The 27,115-nt window shown below is 34.2% G+C and overlaps 1 protein-coding gene across 1 annotated transcript; it reads left to right on the top strand.

The window, feature by feature from the left end:
* Window positions 1–915: 915 nt before the first annotated feature.
* Window positions 916–23,489, top strand: LOC123525778 (uncharacterized). The gene is made up of 13 exons (XM_053539682.1): window positions 916–921; window positions 2,742–2,895; window positions 3,314–3,547; window positions 5,614–5,862; window positions 12,433–12,581; window positions 12,981–13,066; window positions 13,763–13,896; window positions 15,078–15,198; window positions 16,250–16,316; window positions 20,068–20,202; window positions 21,774–21,862; window positions 22,170–22,284; window positions 23,388–23,489. Exons 1-13 carry the CDS (start codon window positions 916–918, stop codon window positions 23,487–23,489), a joined length of 1,641 nt encoding a protein of 546 aa, XP_053395657.1.
* The last annotated feature ends 3,626 nt before the right edge of the window (window positions 23,490–27,115 follow it).

Consider the following 27,115-nt stretch of genomic DNA (forward strand, 5'->3'; position numbering starts at 1 on the left):
AAATAATCTGATACAACGAAATTATTTTGAACTGTGTACCTTTGGTTACATTTCAACTGAAATGGAAGCCATTGATCAAATTTAAACATCTTCAATGAACTTGACTACGGTTGAAATTAATATATTTTAAAATAGTATATGTTCATTCTTTATTTTAACTGTTACCTGAGGCATACTTTTATTTTATTGTTTGTCCTTTCTTTTTTCTTTTGCTGATAATTTGTGAATACCTGTTCGTAATTATTAATAGTCGTAAATACTTTCATATGACTAGATTATGTGCTTACAGTCACATATTTACATCAGTCATTTTAACAGTATATTTAAAAATGATATTTCAATTTACTCAGACAATGCACAGTATGTTATTTTATAATAGTTTGAACGCCCAGCTTTAAGAATATTTTATTGAGTTTAATTTTACCTGTAAAATCAGATTACTTCCTGGAGAATTTGACAAATTTGTGATAAGATATGTCGTGTTTTATACTTGTGTTTCATTTTGTAAAATTGTAGGAATTTACTGCAAGTAAGTAACAACTTAAAAGTTTACTAATACAGTTCAGTTTAATTTTGATGTAATCAAAACCATTTTACAATAGAATCGTGAAAAAAGCACTACAGCCCAGCTCTTTTGTCCATGTTTTGTGATTAAACCACGCTTCACCTGTAGGAGATTGTCAATGTGTTTTAAATAATGAAGAATGTGTTCAGGCTATTACTGAAACGGAACGTTCGAGAACAATCACGTGTACCTTGCAATATTTTTTAATGAAAAACTAATATCTTGAATAACTTAAAACCTAAAATACGTATACCATTTATCGCTAGTTCAGAATGTCTAATTTATCAATTAAAAAAAACTATTATTTCAAAAAAACCGTTGCAATTTTCATGTTAAAAACTGGTTTAGAAATGCCGGTATTATCTTAAGTGTTTGCAGAAAGTCTAGCTTTTCAATGGTAAACTAAAATATTTTGCATTTTCAACAGATTGATAAATAATATGACCCCTATGCAACTAAACTATTTTATCATCAGTGATAAGAGTGTTCGATCATTGCAGTACACAAAGCGTGGCTTTATATTTAGATGTTCTAAATGTTGAAAGTTTACAGAAAAATCTGATCATGAGACGAAAATATGTTAGTTTTCCCGCTTTGCAAACATTTAATATTTTCTATTATGTATAGAACTTTTAATTTGTAAGTTTCATGAAGAATATGTTTTATTTGTAGTGTGCACAATGTCTATTTAGGGAGTGTAAAGCTCTTTACTTTATTAGTGGAAAGTTGGCGACGTGGAAATGTTCCCGAATTTTGAAAATTCAATAAATTCGCAAAAATACAAGCCAGCCATTTCCACGTTCACCAAGACATCTTATTTCAGTCAAGTAAAGATAAACAATCGCGAATATTTCCGCTCGCAAAATGTCTGGAATTGGCAATTCGCGAACATTTTGACACGCGAATATATCCATTTATACAGTATATGCTGATGTGTTCTTACAGTTTCATGGACTTTTAAACGTTTAGCAAGTTCGTGATGTTATTTTACTCTGCTATTATGTCTGGACTGAATAAATACGGGTGTAAATAGTGCGTTTAGAACTTTTTTATCATGGCGTAGTGAACAAAGGATCCGAGGCGCATCTAGTGCATCAAAATGACGTACCTTTTGTCCAGGGCGATGTCTTTGGGCTTCAATACAAAGTACTTATATAGACTTGCACACGACGAAGTAAAGAAGCTGTTCTAGAAAAGATACCAGTTATTATGCATTATAACAGTGAAATAATTCAGACATAAAACATAGTGGTTATATACCAATGTCTGATGTTGAAAAAAAATAACAAATTGACAATCAAAGCTGCCCCATTTGAAATGGCGAAACACAAACGCGCTATGTCAAAATACTAACTGTGTCCCACTTCTTACCCACACAATTGAAACAGGTCAGTTTACACTCCGGGTATTTGCGGACAATAACCGTACAGCTTGCAAACCATGTGGCGGAACCAGTGGGTCAATACGTTTTATTTCTGCGGCGTATGCGACAACTGGCCAGGTGTTCGTTTGGCTTCCCGGCACTGCCGGGTCTATCCGGCGTACGCCGATTTGCGCCGGTCTTGCGAGGTAGGCAAAGTTGCAGATCATATATTTTCACAATATAAAATCGGGTAAATATTTGGAAAGGGTTAATACAAGTAAAGGTAGAAACATACTGCAGGAAATAGTTTGCTAACTTATTTGGAATTGGCCTGAATAGAAAATCATAATAAATGGAAATCATTTTTGTACAAATGTATTTGCAGCTCACGTGGCCGGCGTACGCCGAAGCGTTCGTTTATTAATAAACCGGCGAGAATGTTTTCTTGCCGCTCACGTGACCGGAATATCCCGGATAGAAGGAAACAAATTGGCCATTTCATGTTTTCTTCAGATATCCAAATAAACATTCAGATATACAAGTGGCGGGAGATCAAAGATGAACAACATTCAGTACCGTTGTAAAAACAAGGCAAGCTTTAACTGTAAAACTCAAAACCATGAAAAAAGTGTCCTCGTGACAACGTCATTCTTGTTTACAAGAGGGACACACTCAAATGGAATGTGCGACGTCTTTATACGGCGAATATAAGTATGAGATTCTGGAAGGTCAGAGCTATATGAGGACGAGACCGCCGACAGTAATCAAAAAAACATAACAAAGCAGTCAGTCGGCAACGAACATCATATTTAGAATAAGAACGATCCTGAGAAGACCAACGGTGCGAACAAGGATGATGATTATAAAAATAGTGATGATGACGACGGGTGTGATGATAATGATGAGGTTGATGCTGACCCTGATGATGTTTACACGCAAGCTGAGGAAGTACAAGAACCTGAAAAGCGTATAAGAGACTATGAATGAAAACATTTGTTTAACTTCACTGAACACTAATAAAGTTTATTTGATCAGCGTAAATTCAAACACGAAGCGTGTTCATGTTAGACAGAAAAATATTAAAATATGTCATATTCTGGGAAGTATCTAACATCCTCTTGGAAAAAAATGAGCAATTTGGCTCGGTTATTGTACATTTAGGGACTGTAGACATGGCTCCATGTAAAGATGAAAATGTAAAAAATGCTATGGAAAATGTAGCTACAAAATGGCCAAATACACCTATTGCTTTCTCGAGTACCATTCCGCGGCACGGAATTTATCAGCTTAATACAGTGCGAAAACCACCAACGCGACGGTGCGCGCCTTTTGGAAATCAACGAAGAACTTTCATTATCTTAAGAATGATCAGAGTCTTTTTTCAGAGTGCAGGTTTAGACAATACCTGTTTGATGCTCTACATCGATGTGGTGTAGTACATATCTCTGACGAAGGCACTGAAGAGATATATGAATCCTTTCTCGCTTTCTTCTTCGAGGGGGAGTCGGTAACTCCTCATGCAACAGAGCCGGTAACTCCTTATACTAATGACTCTAGAAAGCGAGCAAGGAGCAGTAGCTCGACAATGCCGTCGTCAACAAACCGAAAATCCAAACAAGGTAGAAACAAGGTATATATTGTACCATGGTTAAGATTGTATTGTACTTTTGCTAATACTCTTTATATGCTTCGCAATTGTTCTCTAAATGAAAATGATATCCGAGAGAATAAAAAAAGAAAAAATGTTTTATTTTCATGGTTAAAGGGAATTCCTATAGTTTTTAATGCGCATCTTTCTGCGCAGCCGACACTTTCTATGGAAAACTAAACTGAAGTCAACATTTGTTGAAACATGTTACAGACAATCTTAAATATGAGGAATCTTGAATGAAATAACATTTTTGATAAGTTATATCAGTAATCAAATGTTGATACTGGTTTATGTTGTATTGACAAGTATCATGCCTGACAGGTATCTTGCTATTTTTGTGGTTGTGTTTTCACATCGCATTTTAGTATAAAGACAGTGTTGTTCATATAATGTAAGATACTTGACTTAGTACTGATAAGACAATATCACCTTTCAGATTATTTAGTATGCAATTATAGAAAGAATTTAGAATTTTTAAAACTTTTTTTTAACTTTTAGCAGACATACATGTAATCAATTTGGGCAGGTTCGCGCCATTTCCGTCCGAACAGGTGTTTGTATTCTAGCGGTCTTAACATAAAATTTAGCCTGGTGACCCATACATTTTTAGCCATTTTTATGCTCACAATACAATTATCTATACACAAGAAAAAAAGGAAAAATTCTATGAAAGAGTTTTTTTCAAAATTTAAAAAAATATTCTTCACTATGGGTATTTTTTCATTGAAAAAAGTTCACAAAAGTAAATATGAAACACTTTTTTTTTTCATTTGTACCCATCATTGTAAGGATAGAGTATTACAAATATGATTATGATATCAAGTAAGTATATGATAAAATCTGTAATAAGAAAAAAACCGTATTGTGCTGCCTGGATGTATATTTTGGTTGGTATTTATAAAAAAGCAGAAAATTATGAAAATGTTCAAAAATCGCTGGCAGTTTCAGCAACAGTGGGTGTGTTCAAAGCAATATTTCACAAAAACAAGCCTGGTGACCTATTATTTTTATTTGTTCATTGTTTTCAGCACACATTTTCCTATCATATATATGAATTTAAAAAAATTCTATGAAAGGAAAAAAATTATCGGAATTCTCTTTAATAGTAATTTGATCCTACTTGTTGACAAACACGCTCTCGTGAAAACAAAAACAATTGTTCTAAGACCTAAGACCCACATGTATCTGGTTAAGTAAGGAACTACATGATGCTAAACATATAAAACGCAAATTGGAGCGTAAGTGGCGAAGGAGGACAAAACTGACCATTGACCACCAAATATACCGTGAGCAATGTGGAGTGGTAAACAAGCGGTTGAAGCAAGCACGTGTGAATTACTATTCAGAAAAATTGAGTCATGCGGGCGAGACCAGAAAAGCCTATAAAAAGTAACCAAACATCTTCTTGGTAAGGTGAATGAAACAGTACTACCATCAAGTTCATCATCAAAGGAACTGGCGCAAGCGTTTAGTGACTTCTTTATCAATAAGATTGATAACATCCGGGATGGTATAAATGTCAAAAATCGATGTCAACAAGTACCATGGAAAGAGGAGCAAACAGATCAAATAAATATCTATATAAGAGTTTAGTCCAGCATCTAAAGAAGAGGTCAAACGTATCATCATCAAATCTGCTAGTAAATCATGCGAACTTGATCCCATTCCAACTTGGTTGCTCAAAGAATGTCTAGATGAGCTTTTACAGCCATTGACAAAAATTATCAATTTGTCAATGGAACAAGCATATGTACCAAAGATGTTCAAAAGTTCTAGAATTAGGTCACTTTTAAAAATGCAAGATCTTAATGTTGACATTCTAAAAAACTACAGACCGGTATCAAACTTGCCATTTTGTTTCTAAAATACTTGAAAAAGTAGTGGATGTACGTTTAGAGAACCATCTGTGCTTAAATGGCCTTCATGAAGAATACCAATCAGCTTAAAGAAAATTCCATTCCACAGAAACTTCATTGCGTAAAGTCCAGAATGACATACTTCAATCTCTTGATTGCAATAATGTTACAATTCTAGTATTACTCGACATGTCAGCAGCCTTTGATACCATTGATCACGGGACTCTGTTGCATCGCCTTGAACATCATTTTGGTATTGCAGGCAAACCAGTTGAGTGGGTGAAGTCTTGTTTAGACGAGCGCTACCAAACTGTCTGTATTGATGGAGAGGTTTCAAACCCTATTTTGATGAAATGTAGTGTGCCACAGGGCTCAGTTCTTGAACCTAAGTTCTTTACCATGTACACAAAACATGTTGGTGCAATTTGTGAGAATCATGGGCTCAATTATCATTTCTATGCAGATGATGAACAATTATATCTGTCATTTAAGCCAACAGAGTCTGTTACTAGAATTAAATCATTACAACGAGTAGAACATTGTCTCAATGAAATTTATCACCTGGATGATTAAACACATGCTGAAACTGAATGCTGAAAAAACCGAAGTCATTGTCTTCACATCAAAACAAAATGAAAAATTCACTGATAACATTACAGTGAAAGTTGGCGAGTCTACCATAACACCGTCATCTAGAGTAAAAAATCTAGGCGCAATTCTTGATTCGAAAATGGACGTGGAAAAGCATATATGTGCCGTATGTCGATCTTGTTATATACAGTTGCGTCAGATACAACATATAAGGGACTACATTACCTCCGATGCCACAAAGTCGCTAGTGAACTCACTAGTTACCTCACGTCTCGATTACTGCAATGGTCTTTTGTATGGCTTTCCGAAGTCTTGTTTAAACAAACTCCAGAACGTTCAAAATGCAGCTGCACGTATAATTACGTACGAGAACACGCCGTAACGAGCACATAACACCAGTGCTTAAAGAACTACATCGGATTCCTGTACCATACAGGGTGGAGTTTAAAATCCTGACCCACACCTATAAAGCTCTCCAAGATCATACCCCTAAATACATCAAGGACATGCTTGATATATACAGACCTTCAAGAAATTTAAGATCACAAAATTCAAACTTACTTGTTGTGCAAAACTCACGTACTGTAAAATACGGTGACAGAAGTTTCCGACATGCTGCACCAAGACTGTGGAATGCTCTACCTAATGACATAAGAAACAGTGGAACACTCTCGTCATTCAAAAAATCATTAAAAACACATTTATTTGTAAAATAATATGAACAGTGACCATGCACATGCATGTGATAGTCCGACTGTGAATTTGTCAGCTTATCAGTCTTAATTCTTTTCTTAATCTCGTTATGAATCGCATTTTAAACACTTCAGTGTTGTTTTCTGTGTAAACTGTTTTAGATGTAATTTGTGTTTAACCTGACAAATTGTGTTATTCGTAGTCATATGCATAGATACGAGGAGTGTTCGATATGAATTGCTTATTGTCCTCTAGCTCGATATCCACGTGGGGCACGATAAAAACCAATACCTACCTGTATAGGGTTATTCAATACCTACCTACGGTGTATAAATGTACATGTTAGACTAAGTGTAAGACATAAAATTTGCCATTTGAATACACGCAATCATTGACCACTGTAGTAAAAATGGTTGGTAGAAGCGTCGACAAGAAAGATGAAATACGGGCTTACATCAAAGCTCGCTCAAAACTTGGTTGTTCTTTGAAGCAGCTGATGACTGAACTTTCTACTGCTTATGGACCTTCTTGTGTGTCTTATGACACAGTTCGGCGGTGGAAAAAGAAATTTGAGTCTGGTGAAGAGTCCATCAAAAATGCACCGAAATCAGGTAGGCCAAAATCTGCATCTCGTAAAGAAATCGTTTCCAAAATAAAAGAAATCATTGAAGGAGATGCCAGATTTACAGTTCGTGATATTGCACGAAAGTAGGCATATCACTATCAACGGTTCACCTTATTTTGAAGAAGCATTTGAAAGTCAGAAAGATTTCTGCTAGATGGGTGCCACATCTGTTGACTGGTGAGCAAAAGAGGCAACGGGTTAAAGTGGCCAAAAAGCTGCTTCAAATGTTTCCAAAATATGACAAAAAGCAGTTTGCCAATGTCGTCACAGGTGATGAAACCTGGGTCCATTATTTTGAGCCCGTCAGAAAGGTTAGCAATAAGATCTGGGCCACTAAACACAGCAAACGCCCAATAATTGCCAAACGTTCTTTGAGTGCAAAGAAGGTTTTGTATGCAATCGTCTTCTCTGGTGAAGGAGTCGCAATAAAAGTGCCGGTGAAAAAGGGCAAAAGCATCACCGGAAAGTACTACTAAGACGTAGTACTGAAGAAACTGAAAAAGTATTATCAGAAACGACGCCCTGCCACTTGATTTAAACATGTCCGTCTTCTACATGACAATGCCCCCGCTCATACCTCCGCAATAGTTACGGCGTTTTTGAAGAAAGAAAAAGTAACTGTTTTGCCTCACCCCCCGTATTCCCCAGACCTTGCCCCATGTGATTTCTTTTTGTTTCCGAAATTGAAATCATTCCTTGCTGGGCGGAAATACCAGTCCCGACAGGCACTTGGATCTGCCATTCATCAGTACCTTATTACTGTGCCCAAATCAGCGTACCGTGACGCCTTCAAGAAGTGGATACATCGGCTGAAACTTTGCATTTCTAGCCACGGGGAGTACTTCGAGGGCATGAAATGAGCCCTTTTGGGCTAACTTGAAATTTGAAGTCTCCAGATAGAAATAAGCAATTCATTTCGAACATCCCTCGTATATTGCAAGTGTGATACTGTTTTGACTTTCATGTAGTAAACTGTGCTTGGCATTTAATCATTTTAACGATTATTTAATGTTTTAAACACGTATCTTATCCGTATCATTGTTTTATTTTTGCAAATATCTATTGTGCATGTATGTCCCTTCTAATGTTAAGCACTTTTGAACGTATATTCTTTTGTATGAAGAGGGCTATACAAATATGGTATAATAATAATAATAATAATAATAATAACTCTCTTTAAATCCTCAAAAACAGCAATTATTACTAATTTGCCTGAGTTTTTTCCTATTTCAATGTCTATAAAACGAGGTTTTCCGTGTGCCCCGATTTTATATATCCTTCAAGCAGACCCAATGCATGCTGCATACGGCAAAATGAAAATATCCCACGAAAAGCGCTACCGTCAGCAAAGCGGACATTATTTGAGAAAATAAATCAGTAACATCTTTTGTTAAAAAACGAAACTTCGTTAAAATAAATATTTGTCATATAATAAAAAAGCATCCGGAAGTAAACTATATAAAGATATAACATTTGGACTTTTTACTGGGATACTTAAAGGAAATACGCTGTCTTTCAAGGAAATTAAATGGACAAAACTGTATGTAAAAAGACTTGGCGTTCACCACGGCTACAATATAGGTAATGATGCAAATAATTAAAATAGAAAGCTCTTTACAAGTTTGGTAATCTAGAAATCTGACCGTACAGGGTAAATGTTAAAAAACTTGAAGATTTGATTTCTAACTTTTAATGGAACGGAAAAAAAAGATCGCTTGCCGCAAAACTGCAGATGTCCATACTTAAATGATATCGACTATGAGAGAAGAATGTCTTCTTATCATGCATTAGCAATAAAGCACTGGAGCAAACTACTTCAAAAAATTAAACCAGTCACGATTGAAGACACTTCTTTTTTTAATAAAAGAGATATACTTTTTCATATGAAATCAGTTCTCATTGAATCATTTACAGAAAGCAATATTACATGTATTAGACATTTATAGGATTTGGAAATCATTGGTCAATTGTAAGACGTAGTATTCCAGCAAAGTATTTATCTATTTTAAAGTCAAATGAAGATTTAAAAATACCAAATAAAACCTATTTTGAATTGACAAATGTTGAACTCTGGAAAGATGGTTGTAAATTTAAGTACATTACTCAAACTTGAATGTACGTTATATAATGAAACAGCTAGTATACTGTAACAATAAAACCTCCTCAAAAATCGAGTTGAAATGGGAACACAATTTAGGACTTTCCTCTCTCGGTTGGACCAAATTTGGATAACATTTACAAATCATATTGTCTTTCGAGCACGAAATATTTTTTACAATATTATTTACACGGAACACAAATTATTCATAATGAACACATCCAACGGGATATGCAACATATGTAAAACTAAAATCAAAACATAAATACATCTCTTTTGTGAATGTTGTGGTATTAAACAAATATGGATTTTTTAAACAAAATATATTATTCAGTTCTGCCCGATGAGCACACTACTCTCGATTTTTCCAAGATAGCATTGGGTACAAGCACAACTAAACGTCTTAAATTCTTTCATTTTTGAAACGTAATTAACTATCTGGAAACACAGAAACGAATGTTAAGCAAGAAAATGCTGCGTTGGGAAGAAAGATCATTTCAAATGTAAAAAAACTTGTTAAAATTTCCAACTTTAAATAAAGACTATATAAAAGTTTTTAATAGAAAAAGAAATGTTATGATTGAAGGGGAGTAACTAAAAAAACTTGACAGTTGCGTGTTATATTGATCTTACATTCTTTCGAGTATATCTGTTTTACCCGTAAGACCCGTATTTAACAACGCAACAAATCCATAGATTTTTTAAAACTATTCTAAACACAGAGATCTTGTTTCGCACTTTGTTTCTATATATACATGCAGGAAGACATTTCACTGAAACCCTTGTATTGCTATACTGTTGAAATTTCGCAGGGTAAGGGTTAAGTATTGATATCTATGACGCATTTCTGATATGAATGAATAACTTGAAATAACCTAACATGTTCATACTAACGCAAACACCTTCATATTTTGTGTCATGTTATTTTACCTACATGTATATCTGAATATAAAATTACAAAAATATTCAAGAAATGTGGAAATTCCACGAAAAAAGATGAATTCGTAATGTACTCAACGATGAAATCACCAAACGTTTTGTAGATGTCAACGCAAGGAACGAACGTGTGACTTTCATTTCTCTCTTACAAAATTATTTAAGCCGTTTCCACCAAACCAAATCTGATTAAATCATCTCCAATTAACGCTAAGCATAATCTAGTGGGTAACGTTCAGACGACCTTTCCACTAGCCAATCAGAGGTTTGATTTCAACATTTTGAAAGCTAAAGTAGAAGTTTAAAATATTATATTTTACCTGATATTTCCTGTTTTCGATATGGGTTTATTTAGGTGTTTATTTTCTTTGAGAAGGAATTAAGTAATAACATACGACAAACGAGAACTAGTTGGGTTTTTTTCCCCCATTTGAAATCAAAAAGCGTTTGTAGTAAGGTACCGGAGGTCAACTGCCTTAATTATAAAGCTTATTATATATAATATTTTAACATCGGTAAGTACGTATTCCTCTTTTATTGCCGCGGCGGCCCGTGTTCGATGCCTGACTTACGCGTGATTTTTTCTTGATTCCTCACTTTATATGACAGTTAAGAAACAAAAGGTCCATGGCTTGTTCTTATATTCATAATCTGACGAAACTTCAATTCTAAAGATGATGTTAGCCAAAATTTGCCAAGCCATTACATGTAGTCGTCTAATTGTTCAAAAATAAATTAATAGAAATATAAATAGAAATATTAGAAATCCAAATATACAGAAAGGTGACGGGTGGCCATCAGATCTAGCATTTAAGAAGATCGTGTACTTAAGTCACCAAAACCGGTCATATTTGTCTATGTTTAAAGTGGGCAATTTAAATTCGTCATGTCTGATCTTTAACCGCATGTTCGATTTCATGTATTAATGGTATATTATCTAAAATGTTACAAACCATTGTGGTTGAGAAAATGGATTATTTTCGCTACACGTGTGTATATTGCTTGTAAAAACAATATGTTGATCCTTCATGGAACCTTTATACTAAGACAGTTCTTACTATTCGATTTTTAAAAAGACCGGGTCGCTATTTGCATTGACCCGCTTCAAAATGCATTTTCATATCTGACGGAGACATGACGTAGGTGATAGATGACCGTCTCATTTTAAAAACAAATTATCTCGAGAGCACGACATCATTCCGAGCTCACGACATTCTATTTCGAGGGCACGAAATCTTACTTCAGTCGCTTGGTATTTCAATCACACGACGTCTTATCCCGTGTGCGTGAAGTCTTATCGTTAGCACTCAACATCTTTTTTCGAGGGCATGACATGTCAATCGCTCGAGATAGTTGTACCTTGAAATATAGTGCATGTCCTAGGTGGGCCGGTGGTCTAGTGGTAACACGCATGACTGTCAATCCAGAGGTCCGGGGTTCGAATCCCGGTCCAGGCACTGGAAATTTCTGAGATGCTCTTGAGTGTCTCCCACCTAATTTAGAGGCCTGTACTGGTTCTCCCCACCGGGCACGTTAAAGAACCAGACTGTCTATTCGCAAAGAGCTAGGCTAAGTTAGCCGGATAAATCTGTATCTAAAAAGTTCTTTTTATCTGTTCTGGGGGCTTTATCTCACTCTGTCCCTCTGGTCAGATCGCTCTGTGTCTGTACTAGTAGAGGATGAATTTCACGCCCTGTGTGGCTGCGTTTGCTATATGTAAAGCGCCTTTGAACGTGTTTATCATGAAAAGGGCGCTATATAAATCCGGTATAATAATAATAATAATAATAATAATAATATAATAAACCGTATAAAATCAACACAGATGACCCAATTTTGCTTTTAATACACACTGCGTATATATATCTCACGCGCATTGTTTTAGTTACATTCCGTGCCATGGCATTTATTACCATAATGTGTGCTGGGGATGCGTCTAGCGGGGATAGAATTTATTTATTCTGTTCTGTAACGTTTGAAGTTAATTTGACTTCCTTACAAGAATTAAAGCGTCCTTAAATTGTCTGTCCTTATTTCATTTAATATCCTTTAAGGTCAAAGAAAGAAGTCTTTGAAAGAACAAAGAGACGATACAACCATGTCTGGGGATCACAACACCTCATTTTACCAGTACCGTCATGATAAAGTGTCTGTAGAAAACACTTCAATAAAAAATAACATCCACTGGTTCCTTATACCCGCGGTGAGTATAAGTGAAAAATAGAAATTATTAAATATTTCAAAGAACTAAAAAAATATTAGAATTCTATAGACATCATTACACTGTATTAGCATAATGTTGTTTAAGACGACAATTTGTTATGTATAGCACATATCATTTTGAATACATTTTAATTTTAGCCAGGTTTATCACGTATTCTTTTTATTTAGAGATTATAATGACGTTAATGTTTATCAGACATGATTTATACAAAAAAGTTCCACGTAAGAATAATTTTCCTTTACCTGTCACGTTACCATTTAAATGATAAATAGTTTCCGGTTTATATCAATTTTTTTAAACAAACAAATCGATAACAATTGTATATGTATTTGTGTATTTAAGGAGAGATAAAAGTGAGCAAGGTTTGATTATTTTCAGGTAGCTGTTATCATCCTTCTTTCTTTCATGGAGAAAAGGAAATATGTTAAACCGGATCTTCTAGGAGGACGGCCAGCATTAGTGAGGTAAAATTCCACCAACAAAACACCTGGTTTTACATATTGTTACACATACATCTACTGATTTGATGTATTCAGATAAAAAATCTGTATGCAGATCTATAAACCAAAGTAACTAATTGGTGAAAAATTATGGAAAATGCAACGCCCCACAAGCCAAAATCTCCCCTACACAACACCGGTCCAAGCGGAAATGAATTGAACAATTATGATCCCAAACCGCAAGAAGCTATAACATCACTACCTGCAAAGTGTGTTAAAGTTCCCTTAGACTACAAATTTCGTGTTAAAATAGATGGAATAGCTGCTTAAATAGACATGGTGCATAATTACATAGTTAGAAAAGCGCCACGTTTGATACTACATATGAACTTTAACGGTTTGAGCAATAAAGGGAGACAATAAGAAAGAAATTTATAGTTCAATAAAACTATGTTCATGACTATTCAAACTTTTGACAAATTTTAGAGTAGACAATTACCAGAAATAGGATTTAACAAGAAATTCATATATGTTATGTCCGTAACGGAAAATGTGGCAGCCACATTTTAAGGCATTATGAGACTTTAACGTTATAATGTCGCAGATACAAATATAACTATAATGATACATTTGTAAGTAGATGTGCTTGCAGATTATTTAGATTGTCCAACGATGATACATTTTACATTCTGTTGTTTTTTTTAAACGTTATATTTTTAGTCCGTTTGGTTTTCTGGACGAGCCAAGAAATCGATGGGGCATGATGTTTGTATTTGGTGCAGTGACTGGAAATATTGTCAGAGTTACTCAGAAAACATTAACACAAGAAGTTGGTGTCCCAAAGTGGGCAAAAAGTAAGTAACGATGACCATAAGTATTAATGATTTCTTCTAATACACCCGGCTTGATTTCGGTAAATGTGATATTATATAAATATTGCATTCCTGAGAGGGTGGTATGAAAAATGTTCACCCCTTGAAATATGAATATAGACCTCGGCGCCTCGGTCAATATTCATATATCTCGCGGTGAACATTTTTCATATCACCCTCTCAGGAATGCAATATTTATTTTATTATACCGAAAGTTTATAAGTGTCAAAGCATTTACTGGAAAATCAACATAATAATTTATTTAACATTAAAAAGTAATTACTAAACAAATAATGAAGACAGAATTAAAGAGTCTTTACTTGTTAGCATTCATAATTTGTGGCGACTTTGCTGTGTAATAAGACTTTTTTGATAGATTTAGTCGAGACGTTTACATATCGCTGACCCCTATATTTATTCTAATATTTCAACATTGCGTCAATCAGTAGCATTCGAAAAACGGCGATAACTTTCTTTTTTTTCTAAACGAAACATATAAGTGTGAGCACTCATTTTCTTAGTTAGATCATTTCCAAACTTATTGTGGTACTTTCGATTAAATATTTGATGAAAAATTGTTTTCGAAATATTTTGCACGTAGCATAAAAAAGAAACGGCCGGTTCGCTCATACAAGAGCACCAGAAAAAGGGAATTTAATCCTAACGTATAATCATACAAGCGCCTCGTCTGAAAATTTATCGACTCAGTCTTTTAATCAATGCGAAAGTATCAATCTGTCAACGGGTGATATGAAAAAATAATATTACATGCGCAGAAAAACAAAATAACACTGTTGCGCATGTGATATGAAATTATGGATCATATCATCTGCGCAGAAATTGAAAATAACGATTTGCGCATGTGATATAAAATCACTGGGGAATATAATATATTAATCAAGTTAAACTAATAGGAAATTTGCATTGGACATTTATGTGAGGTATAATAAACCTAAATATCATAGGTTCTTCCATTTGGTCCTTTCTTACTACGGTAGTCCAGTGTGTTTGATAGCCAGAAAATCATGGCGATATGCCATCAAATAACCTAGATTTAAAAAATTGATGAAAATATCATGTACAGATAGAAAAAGTATAGCCCGTGTTCTAATTGATCAAACTGTCGAGAATAAATATGTTTTAAATTTTGAAATTTCTTTCAGTTTTCCTTGTGTACATTTTGTGCCTGGAAATAAGTGTAATATCCTACCCGTTGTTTGCCTGTATGACAAATAGAAACAAACTTATTGGAGGTATTACAGGTCTTGTGTACGCAGTGGGATGGTAAGCACCCCGGTTCGCTCTGTTTAATAGTAAAATCGTGATATATATATGTACAGACTTTTGCACATATATATATATATGTCTACTATATAATAATTTATAATGCGAACTTGTATCCTAGCGGATCTCGTTAACTGTTCTGAATTTAATTGTATCCCTTAATGCAAACTATCTCTATATATTCAACGTATCCTCGAGATCCAGTGAACTTTCAGAGAGAGAAAATATAGCTTCTCTGGTCCCATTCAGTTAAAAAGACTAAAATGTCACTACTGATTTGTGAGACATGAAAACAGAGATTTGAGTATATATATGCAAATGTTGCACCAGTACGAATGTGTAGTACAATTCGGGCTCGTATATAAAGCAGCATCGAAACTAATCTTATTGGGTTAGTGGACTTGCTGTGGCATGTGCGTGTTCATTTGTACTGCTAGGCGCTTTGCCGTAATTGGTCTGGTATATTGTGGTGGTGATTCAGTTCGTATAAAATTCTGTCTACTATATGTATATATATATATATATATATATATAGCATGTTTTAACAATAAGTGAGGGTAAAATCTTAAACTTTCACAATGTATTTGTAACATTTACGTTCTCGACAGAAAGAAGTTATTGCATCAAACAAAATCATGATGCATGTATATTTTAGCATAAAACTGCTATTTCTATCGTTTTCGCTGGGTATTTCAACAGGAGAGTAAACGTGTGAGAGGTTCTCGCATCCGCCTTATTACACATGTGCGTTCCGTGGCAAATTATAAACGTATTACGGCACCATAACGGATACTTCAAAAGGAACTGACGTCAACGTGATAAAACAACGCTGAAATTCTCGTGAATTTCGTGGAATTGGATGCCGTTGACGGACAATGTACTCAGTTGTTAAGTTTTTAAACGTTTGGTATTATAATAGCGTTAGCACATGTTCATTTCGGACACATCTCCGGATACGTTTTAGCTTCATACTTTCTACAAGTTCTATAATTATATCAGTTTTAAAATCTTCCAATTTTTTTATTTTAGTGTACAGTTAATTTTCTTACAGGTTCGGCTATGAACTTTTTGTTACAATACAGTTTGCTAGATGTTCTTCACTGTCCATTGATCCAGTGGTATGCCCTTTCATACTGTCATAATAATCCTTTTTATTCTGCTAAAGCAGAGGGACAAATAAAATATAATTACCAACCAACTTTATCCGAAACAATCACGCCGTAACAGGAGAGATTATTGTCCATAGCCATTTATTTAATAAAAACATTATAAGTAAGGTAGTCTCTATTTATTTTACTGACCAACTTGTTTTATTTGATATCGTTACCTGAGCGGGTTAACCGGTGTAGGTATACTTGGATAGCTCGATGACACGTTAGCGTAGTTAAAAAAGAAATGGAATGCATTTATGTCTGTTTCATTGATTCTACGTTAACTCGTCACATTACGTTTTTTACCTGTCCTAAGCTTATATATTAAAAGATAAGTCATTGGTATAAGAGCTTATATAATTATAATGTAGAGCAATAATAAGGTGACACCTGGACACCACTTTTTACGCGATATGTTTAATCATTCATCAACAGCAGCTTCATATATAGCCCAGTTTCGAACATTTTTGCCTGTCACTGGCATAGGTGTGTATAATGCAAGCTATTTTGCAAAGTCAATGCGTACTCTACATTTACGCACAAAGTCTGAAGTAAAAGAACTAGGGTATCTTACTGTATTGAGTGATATCTTTTTGCATTTTCCAATAGTCCTTTTTCCCGATTTTCAAAGTAGGATAGGTTATACGAATTTATCTAACAAAATAACCAATGATTTAAGTTTTATGGAACCTCATATTAGTTTTAAATGGAACACACAGCATAGCTGTATATAGTTTGCAAGTTATTTCGTAATATCATTAATACTTTTTAGACCCAAGCAATGTTATCAACCGCGACTGGAATTCGTAAATAAAAACATAAGATACGTTATACAGGGTTTGAAAGAAAATGAAAATATCTTTTGGAAAGGGTGATCACAAACCGTATTATTAATAAGCCAGTTATGCCTTCTTCATGTTTGTGAAGAAAATGTAGTAAAAAAGATGAACTTTTTTATGTGGGGTTCGATTTTATAGAATGCAAGTAAGTTACGTTAAAATAAGATACGTTATGCTAATAAAAACAAATTAATTCACAACGACAAATCACGTATATCGATGTTTGCACAATTAGGTACTTTAACAACATCGGGTGGAAGCAAAATACATCGCGAACATGTTTGTTTACACATAATGCTTACTGTGTGGGAGCGTTAGAAAAATGAATGAAGTTATAGCCTAGAAAAAGTTAGTAGTTTAATTAAAAATGTGTTGTAATCGACATGTCATTTGGCAATATTATTATAGATTATACATTTAGATTTGATTTGGAATAAACTTTGACGGTTTATTTAGCCAAAGGCAGTTAGTTAGGAAACTGAAAATTGTCGTCATATATGTAACGTATCTTATGCATTATAACGTATATTATGAAAGATTAACACATTATCTTTACATTTAATGTATAGTTTCAAATTAAGAAAATGTAGGTCAATAAACTTTTTAGTGTAGATCTAGACAAAACATAAGCTAATAAGACGTGTTTTTCTCTATTGAGTATGCTGAGCAAGGCCAGTTACATAACGTATCTTATGAAAATCATAACGTATCCTACGAAAATCTGTTGTTTTATCCTAAAGCGTAGCAATGGAAGAAAAACTCGTATGTTTACAATAGAATCAGTACATCTACATTTCATATTCTTTTATTGTCACCAATTATATCAATAATTCAGAATTTTAGGCAGAAAGAATAGAGATGAAGAGCGAATAACTCTGACATTGATTATCTGAAAAGGACAAAGAGTTAAAAAAAAAGAATCCCATGGCCAGTAAACACATTAAAAGCACCAACAAACATAGTGAGATAGGAATAGAATATATGTGATATATGAAAGAGGCATACACTTACTGTCAGATAGATAAAATTTGATGTTCTATGCTTTAAAAGATACATATTGATAACTTTATAAGAACCTAAAAATTTTAATCAATTGTAATAATTATATTTGGATTTTCTTCAGATATGACATGTGAATGAGATCCATGATGATGATAATGATGATGTATTCTTAAAAATATTTGAAAAGAAGAACATTACCTGTGTATTATGTTAAAAGAAAATTCATTGAACATAGTTATAATACCGAACTCTTGAATTAATCACGTTTTCCTTGCTTTTATGTGTGTAACTGAAGGTGATAAATGGATGCACAGCGTTGATTGATTTTGATATAAAATCATTTGACAGATGTATCTTTTCTTAAAAATATTAAAACTTTTAGAAATTGAAAGTAGTAAGTTTTAAAAATTCCACCAATCAGATCTATCAAATATGAAATATTTTACCTTTACTACAAAATTTCTTATTGAATTGTTCATTAAGCCATGTCTTATAGAAGAAAAACACATAAAACAAAATTTAGCAGCATATTTTGCCCTTGGGGAAATGTGTATCATTCAATATTACATTTCATTATTCATTGACCATACTTTTCTCATGTTTCTTTGTCGCCACTTATGTATGCATAGGCGAAGAACTGTATAAATGTTGAACATTGAATTGAATTGAAACTGAAAAATTCAATATAAGGTATCTTACGCTGTACCTTCTGAGTGTATATTCCTTATATTCTGGTACAAAATCTAGGGCCTGTTTGGGTCCACTGACTTCAGATGTCGACTGTTGAAACATTGTATTATCAAATAAAAACACTCAAAAACCATTTGAAGATTCGGGTATTTTTCAACTATTTCTATTTCTGAACTTAACGAGTTAACGTAGAATCAATGGTTTAGTTTTGACTCCTTATGAAATAATTATCAAAATAATATTAATTGAGCCGCACCATGAGAAAAAAAAACATTTGCGAGCAGCATTGATCCAGACCAGCCTGTGCATCCACGCAGTCTGGTCAGGATCCATACTGTTCGCTAACGGTTACTCTAATTGCAACAGGGTTTGAAAGCGAGCAGTATGGATCCTGAACAGACTGCGCGGCTGGCTATGCGTTAAAAGGCTCGCTGTTACCCCAGTCACACATACGGCGCGGATAGCTACGTCTAGCTACGGACAGAAACGTAATAATCCGTATCGATCCATACCTGAGCCGTACCTCAGAGTAGTCATTCGTATTAATCCGTACCAAAACGTGGTCAAAACGTATTCAAAACATATTCCAAACTTGCAAGTTTCTCCAACTTTTGAACATGCACAAAAGTTTGAGCGAAACGTAGCCATTTGAGCGTGACTTTAGTCCAACTTGGCTGAAACTTATTCATCCGTAGTTAATCGTACTTAAACGTAGTTATCCGTGCTGTCACATACCTCGCCGTAGCCGAACGTAGTTATCCGAGGCTGCTCGTACTTAAGCATAGTTCAACGTAGTTTACCGCAGACCCGTCCGTGCGCTGGGCAAGTTGCAAAGCGCAGTAAAACGTAATTCAACGTAGTACCTCGTACCTATCCGAACTTATTCGTGTCCTGTATTGTTTTGTTTGTGTCCTGTTTCTCACCAGTTTTTCCGTACTAAGACGTACTGCTCCGTAGTTATACACCCACAGACTAACCCTATCCGCACCGTACCTCAACGCACGGACATATCCGTATGTGTGACTGTAGCTTAAAGGTCTTCTACTACTCGCCTAATTCTCGCCTACAAACGTAATATAGGTAGCTTCTGTACACATTATTCCTATATTTTAACACATTCTACTTAAAATGTTAAATCTTAAACACGTTTAGAAAGAATTAATAGTCAGAAAGTGCTTCTTTTTCAGACTACTTTAGACATGAAAGGATATAAAATAGGGATGGAAGTACCTACTCTGGTTTTTAGCTTCTTGGTTGTTCTCAAATTTTCTTGGAAAATCTACAAATGTTTCAAGAAAGGGACTCACAGTGATAGCGATCAGGTAATGTTTCACCGTATGCGAATGTTCACAAGCTTCTATTTTCTTAAAACGGTTGGTTTATACTAACAGCAAAATTCCAGCATTAGCTTGAGTATAATGTAAAATGAGGAATCCGATGCTATGGTGGCATATTTCTGCATACGATAACCAGATAAGTTTCGTGAAAATGTATCGATTCACGAAAAATAGAAAAGTTTTCGCGAAAACATAAAAGCTTTTCTCGAAAAGAACTGCAAATATTAAGTGGATAAATTTGCGATAGTGCCCACTTCTGCATAAGAAAACCAGATAAGTTTCGCGAAAATGGACCAAACTTCCATGAAAAACAGTGAAGTGTTCGTGAAAATAAAGTGTTATTTTCGCGAAAACATTTTATTTTCACGAAAACTTAACCGAAAACATTAAATTTTCACGAAAACTTGACCGTTTTTCTTGAAAGTTTGGTCCATTTTTACGAAACCTATCTGGTTTTCTTATGCAGAACTGGGCACTAACGCAAATATTTCCACTTAATATTTGCAGTACTTTTCGTGAAAAGCTGTTATGTTTTCGCGTAAGTTTTTCTGTTTTTCGTGAAAACTCGATTCATTTTCGCGAAACCTATCTGGTTATCGTATGCAGAAATATGCCATCATACGATGCTTTTCTATGGTGGCATATTTCTGCATACGGTAATCATAAAATGTTCATGAAAATTTCATGAAATTTCGAGAAAAAAAAATACTTTTCGCGAAAAATTGAATAAAGTTTCGTGAATTGAGGAGAACGTTTCCGTGAAAATATCTGGTTATCGAGACTATATGTCAAAATAGTGCCCAGTACTGCATAAAGATACCTTTTTAAGAGGCAACTTCTGTTTTCATGACAAAAACGAACGTTTCTCGAAAGCAAACGTTTTGTTACCATATTCTGCATACTTTTAAGCAATTAGTTTTCGCGTAAGGTTTAAAGTTTTCCCTATATTTCCTTTTCTTGAAAGTTTATAAGATGTTCGTGATATTTCAAAGATTATCATATGCAGAACAAATAATCTGTTTTTCAAGACAATTCACTTTTCACGAAAACAAGCATGGTTTCGCAAAACATATCTTGATCATTTATTAATTATCGTATGCAGTAGCTTGCACAATCGTAAAGTTTCTTCACTTAGAACAAGAGTTTCTTTGCATGAAAGGTTTTTAAATTTTCGCGAAAACTATCTGCATAAGTGAATGCAGAAATATGCCACCATAATTTTCTTTTTAAGGTTAATCATTTGTCCTACATATAACTGTCTGTCAGCAGTCTGTATATGAAAATGTATTTTATTACAATTTAACGCTTTATTTGCTGAACTGGAGTCAGTTTTAAGGCGAAAGAAATTAAATGAAATGGATTTCACAAAAAAGTTTAATATGTAAATTTGTTTTAACCGGACCAGGATCGAACAGAATATGAATCTTGTGAAATAACACGCTAACATTATAAATTATAAATAGCCTTTATAAAACAAACATTTCAAGAACTCTATACTTAGAAGAGGAGTTTTAAGCATGTCCAAACACATAACTTGTCATATATAACATTTCTAGGCGCTGTCCAATCTATGTAGAAGTTACCACCTTACATACGTGAAGTATTTGTTAAAGAGAAATTGCCTCCAGCAGTATGATGGAAAACGGTATAATTAAAATGCTTTGCCAACTTAAAAACATTCTGTGATTTTATATAATTAATGAAAGTTTAACAAGACGGTAACATCGACGACGATAGTAATGATGGTAATGTTGTTGTTGATTTTGTTAGTTGTTATTGATGATGATGATTATAATAAAGATGAAAATTATGATGAGGTGATGATGACGAGGGAAAAAGATGGTGAAAAACTCTAGATATCAATGTCAAACTTTCTCTAACTCATTTTAACGTTGTTTTTTTAAGTACAAGTAAACTGTTAACTGATTTATACATTTTTATCTGGATATTAGCAGCCGGTCTTTGATGGAAAAAATACGAAATATGATCATGCATCCAGTTCCTGGATTTCGATTCCCGATATCAATTATGATCACAGTGTTCATGTCGGCTGTCATGCTATACTTGGTGAGTGTTTGCCTCATCTGAGCACAAGGTGCTTAACGATGTGAGATTTTGATCGCCCATCATCCGTCAGTATTTTCCTTGTCCACATTTTTAGCAAGGAAACGATATACAAATATAAGGACGAGGTCTGGTTAAATGTTTCTGTTTTGTTTTGTTTATATTTCATGACATGCACATCTGTACATACAATGCTATAGGATATTGGGATAAGGGAGGTGTGGCTTTCTGTCTGCATGTTTTTAACTTAAATGTTTCTCCTCGTTCGATTCATCCAACTAATCCTGTAAAACTGTGTATGTAGTAATGTTTATAATTTTAATCCGTATATAAAGTAGACATGTTATGTAAAACAGAGTGACAACACTGACAAATAGTGAACACAGTGAGGCACCGCTTTGTAAAAGTCAGGTGGCGAAACTTGGAAGCTATGTGCAATACATCCAACATTTTATTCCAACCTTGTTCCATTGTATCTGAGTAAATAAAAGTGAATTCCTAACACATATCATGATACCAGAAGACACGTCATGTGAAGATCAGAAAGGTGTAAAACATGTATCTAAAAAGAGGTACCATAACAAGCACGATAAGTATATTCCTGACGCTAAGAGAGAAAATATGGAGCAGAAAATATCGAAGCAACTCAGTCGAAATTGGTTTTAACAGTTGTCAGTCATGATGGCGTCTACCGCCTTTCCCGCCAAAAGCTATCAAACAGGCAGTGTATAGTGTTAAACTGTAAAACAGCTTAGTACCAAACACGCGGTTTGTCAAAATAATCGAGTATTGAGCTCTTCGATCTGAAACAAACATCCTCTATATATATTGTTAATATATTGTTTTTGTTTTAATTTTCAGTTGCTCGTAATTCTTATCACTTTAATATAATAACAGTATTGTCGACAATCAGCGTATTCTTTACGTAGTAATATTATTTCTTTTTCTATACAAAAAAAAAAAAACAATAACAAAAAATCCAACAGAAAGCTGGTCAGCGTTTACATAAAATTTTGTCTATGAATAATGCAGCTTTACTGTACTAGATCTAAAACAAAAATAAAACTAGTCTATTTATGTGTTTATGCATTCATTTTTTTTTTCAGACAAATTTAGCATTAGCTTTATTTGTGGATGTTTTTTCTAAATTGTACTTAAAGTCCAAACCAGATATTCAGGATCTTCTGCAAGGTGAGACTATCATTTGATTAGGACAAAGCTTTGAATTGAATATGGGTATGCGGATAGGGATTTGGTTTTGTTCTTGATGGGTTTAATGTCACATCGGCACAGTGATAGGCCATATAGCGACTTTCCTTTTTCACGGTAAAGGAAGACTCCAGGTATCCCTTCAGGTATTTTTATCACGAGATGGAAACCTGGGTAGAACCACCGACCTTTCGTAAGCCAGCCAGATGGCTTCCTCACATGGAGAATTGTACGCCCTAACTTGAATTGTACGCTCGAACCCACATAGGTTAGTGGCAAGTGATTTAAAGTCAGCGACCATAACCACTCGGTCACGGAGACACCTACGAATGTTGATTTCATTCCGATATAAAGAGTATGAAGATAATATTCTTTCAAAGCATTTGGATGATTTTGACACATTTTTAACACATATCATAAGATTTGCTCACTTTTGTTTTGTTATGTTTGTCTAACTACAAAAGATAGTGATGTGTCTGAATTTTGACTGTCCAAATGAAGTACGAAACTTAAACAATATATCGTATTCATGTATCTTAATTTAAAAAACAAATAATGAAAAATTAATACAAAATATCCATAATTCATGCAAAATAATAAAAAGAAATATTGACCTGTCATAATAGGTCACTGATTTAGCTCAAAACCCGAATAACACTGCATTTAACTCAACCGTCGTACTCAGTGTTGTGTGTATATTTTGTAAAATATGGAAGAGGTCATGGGAATCTTTTTGGATTCTGGAATACTACAATCGCAACATAAAATGTCAAACAAAATTCTTATATATGCCACCTTTACTTTTCTTTTCTTAATATATATACAGGGACAAAGGCTGTTTCCACCATTGTGACAATCATGTGTGGAATCAGGAATATGTACATTTTCCTTATAAACTATAGGTGAGTTTTACAAGGTACCACCTATATAACTGTAACATAGATAAGACAATGAGCATCTTTCTACCGTTTAAAAGTGATATAGACGTTAGATTCGTATTGCGTGTACCATGCGCCCAAAGAATAGTTTAACGCTTTCCACAAAAAGAAACACATACATTATTTTAAAGCGTTTTAAATTCAATGAAATATTATATCACAATTTTTATTGTTTGGTTCTGCACAGTCGTACAATGTAAAACGTCGAACAACGGCGCTAAGTTTTGAGGTTTGCAAGATCAGAGATCTAGGTAAAATATTTTGGTCAAGGGTGTCGGGGATTTTTACTTTAAGTCTTTTCTATAGATATTCATTGGTTGATGGATAAACGCGGAACAAGATATAATCATATCAATATTACGTAATGACTTAAAATATCAGAAACTTTCACTGGCTGGAGGTGCGGATGGATATATCTCACTCGAGGGTAACTGTTCAGGCGGGAACGAGGCTCTGCCGATTAACCGGAAAACAGTTACCCGAGAGCCGATTATTGCTGTGCGCACCTAGAACTAGTGATGCATGTCATAGTTTTCAATTAATAGGAGAAATAAAGTAAATCAAATGCTTTTTGATCTATATTATCATTAGAACGTTTGAATCTACGCAATCATTCATAAATTGCAGAACGCGAGTCATCTTCCCTGGGTGTAAGACCTGATTTTCCTGCACTGGTTTTAACACGGAAAAATTCACCCGGCATGCAAGAAAACGTGTATTTTTATCATCTTCATAATTATCATAATTCATTTTCAAATTTTTGCTTTTGTATACAGTAGATAACTACATATAGGTAAATCTGTTGCTGAAAAACCTTTTGTTGGTTTGCAATGCTTTTCATATATGATTATGTTTAGTACAATGCTATAGAAAATGGAGTTTACTAATGAAACAGTTGTTTTCAATTGATGAATTTTGTAATTGTTAGCAACCTTTAAGTTTAATTATATTTTTGTTACAAAAAGAAATGTTATTCAAATCTTTTCTTACGCATTGTTCTTGAACGTATAATTGAGGCTTTTTGAAGATGCTGTTTGCTGTATTCTTGGTAGTTTAAGGTTTGTTTGCCTGTTTGGTAAGGACTATAACATTACTTTTTTTCAAAATAATTTTGTAATCTAATGTGCTAAATGTAAGTCTCTAATTAACTTATCCAGGAAGTACGAGCTATAATTTTCGTCAGAAATAATTTCAGTTCGCAATAATTCTTTTGTTATTTTTGCTAGCAGAATTTCTTTGTTTTACTGCAGACAGTCAAGTTTTTTTTTCATTCTTGTAGAAGAGATATGCTGTCATTGTACAGGGGTGATCGGAATTTTATACCAGAAACTGTTCATCGCTCGTCACCAAATGTCTACATTGTACGTTATACGACTAGTAAATTATCATTGAAGTATTTCTTTCAATTTATGATATTTCTAGTGAATTTCAAATCTATGACTGTGCCACCCATCATGTCTAAAAATAAATCTTAACCAATAGGTTGCATGCAATATTACATGAGACGAGGAAGATGCGTTACTCTGTTACAATTTCTTGTTTTCCTGCAGTATGACATTATTAGCTCACCTGTCACGTAGTGACAAGGTGAGCTTTTGTGATCACCCTTCGTCCGTCGTCTGTGCATGCGTCCGTCCGTCAAGAATTTATTGTCTGCACGATAGTGGTTTCATTTATAATTCTATTTTAACCAAACTTGCACACAACTTGTATCACCATAAGATCTTGGTTCTTTTCTTGAACTGGCCGGATCCCATCATGGGTTCTAGAGTTATGGCTCCCGAAAGGACCAGAAGTAGCTATTTTGACCTTGTCTGCACAATAGCAGCTTCATTTATGATTTTATTTTAACCAAACTTGCACACAACTTGTATCACCATACGATCTTGGTTTCTGTCTTGAACTTGCCAGATTCCATTATGGGTTCCAGAGTGATGGTCCCTGAAAGGGCCAGAATTAGCTATTTTGGCTTTTGCAGCCATATAGATACTTCATTTATGGTTTGATTTGATACAAACTTCCAAATATCTTCAACAACAATAAATCTTGGATTCAATGATGAATATGTCAGTTCCAATCGTAGGTTCCAGAGTTAAATTATATCTGATTACCTCCCCTGATTGTAATCAAAATGGGTTTATATCAGTAAGTACTTATAGGACTTATTTGAAATTTCATTATTGTCATTAGTTGGACTGAGACAATCAGGGTAGATAACTATGGATGTCAAATTACCTCCCTTTATTTCAAATTAAAATGGGTATATCTCCGTAATTAATGAAGATACTGATCTGAAATTTCATTTATGTCAACAGATGGACTTGGACAATTAGTTAAGATACATATTGACTGAATTTATGACAAATTACCTACCTTTATTTTTTATCTAAATTAATACACATTAGCAGCTTCTAATGAGATTGGTTTGAAATGATCATATCATTTTGAGCAATGGTACTCAGGTGAGCGATACAGGGCCATCATGGCCCTCTTGTTCTTATTGTTTTAGTTTGGCAGTTCACATCTTTTCCTATAAGAGGCAGAATAACATTTTAAGAATAGTTTTCGAGTTTAGGTACTTCTTTTTTTGAATATAGATACTTATGTTAATCTATTTATTTAATAAGCATTAACGATTGATGTCTTTTTAGGCACAGGTGATACAAGTTTTAAAACATTTACTTTAT

Source organism: Mercenaria mercenaria, chromosome 3 (assembly GCF_021730395.1).
Source record: "Mercenaria mercenaria strain notata chromosome 3, MADL_Memer_1, whole genome shotgun sequence".
In the NCBI taxonomy this organism is placed as follows: Eukaryota; Metazoa; Mollusca; class Bivalvia; order Venerida; family Veneridae; genus Mercenaria; species Mercenaria mercenaria.

Excerpts from the sequence above, each read along its gene's own strand:
- LOC123525778 (XM_053539682.1), top strand. Across the intron at positions 2,896-3,313 it reads AGTACAAGAACCTGAAAAGC|AGTGCAGGTTTAGACAATAC; the intron begins GTATAAGAGACT and ends GTCTTTTTTCAG. Across the intron at positions 20,203-21,773 it reads CTCACAGTGATAGCGATCAG|GCGCTGTCCAATCTATGTAG; the intron begins GTAATGTTTCAC and ends TAACATTTCTAG.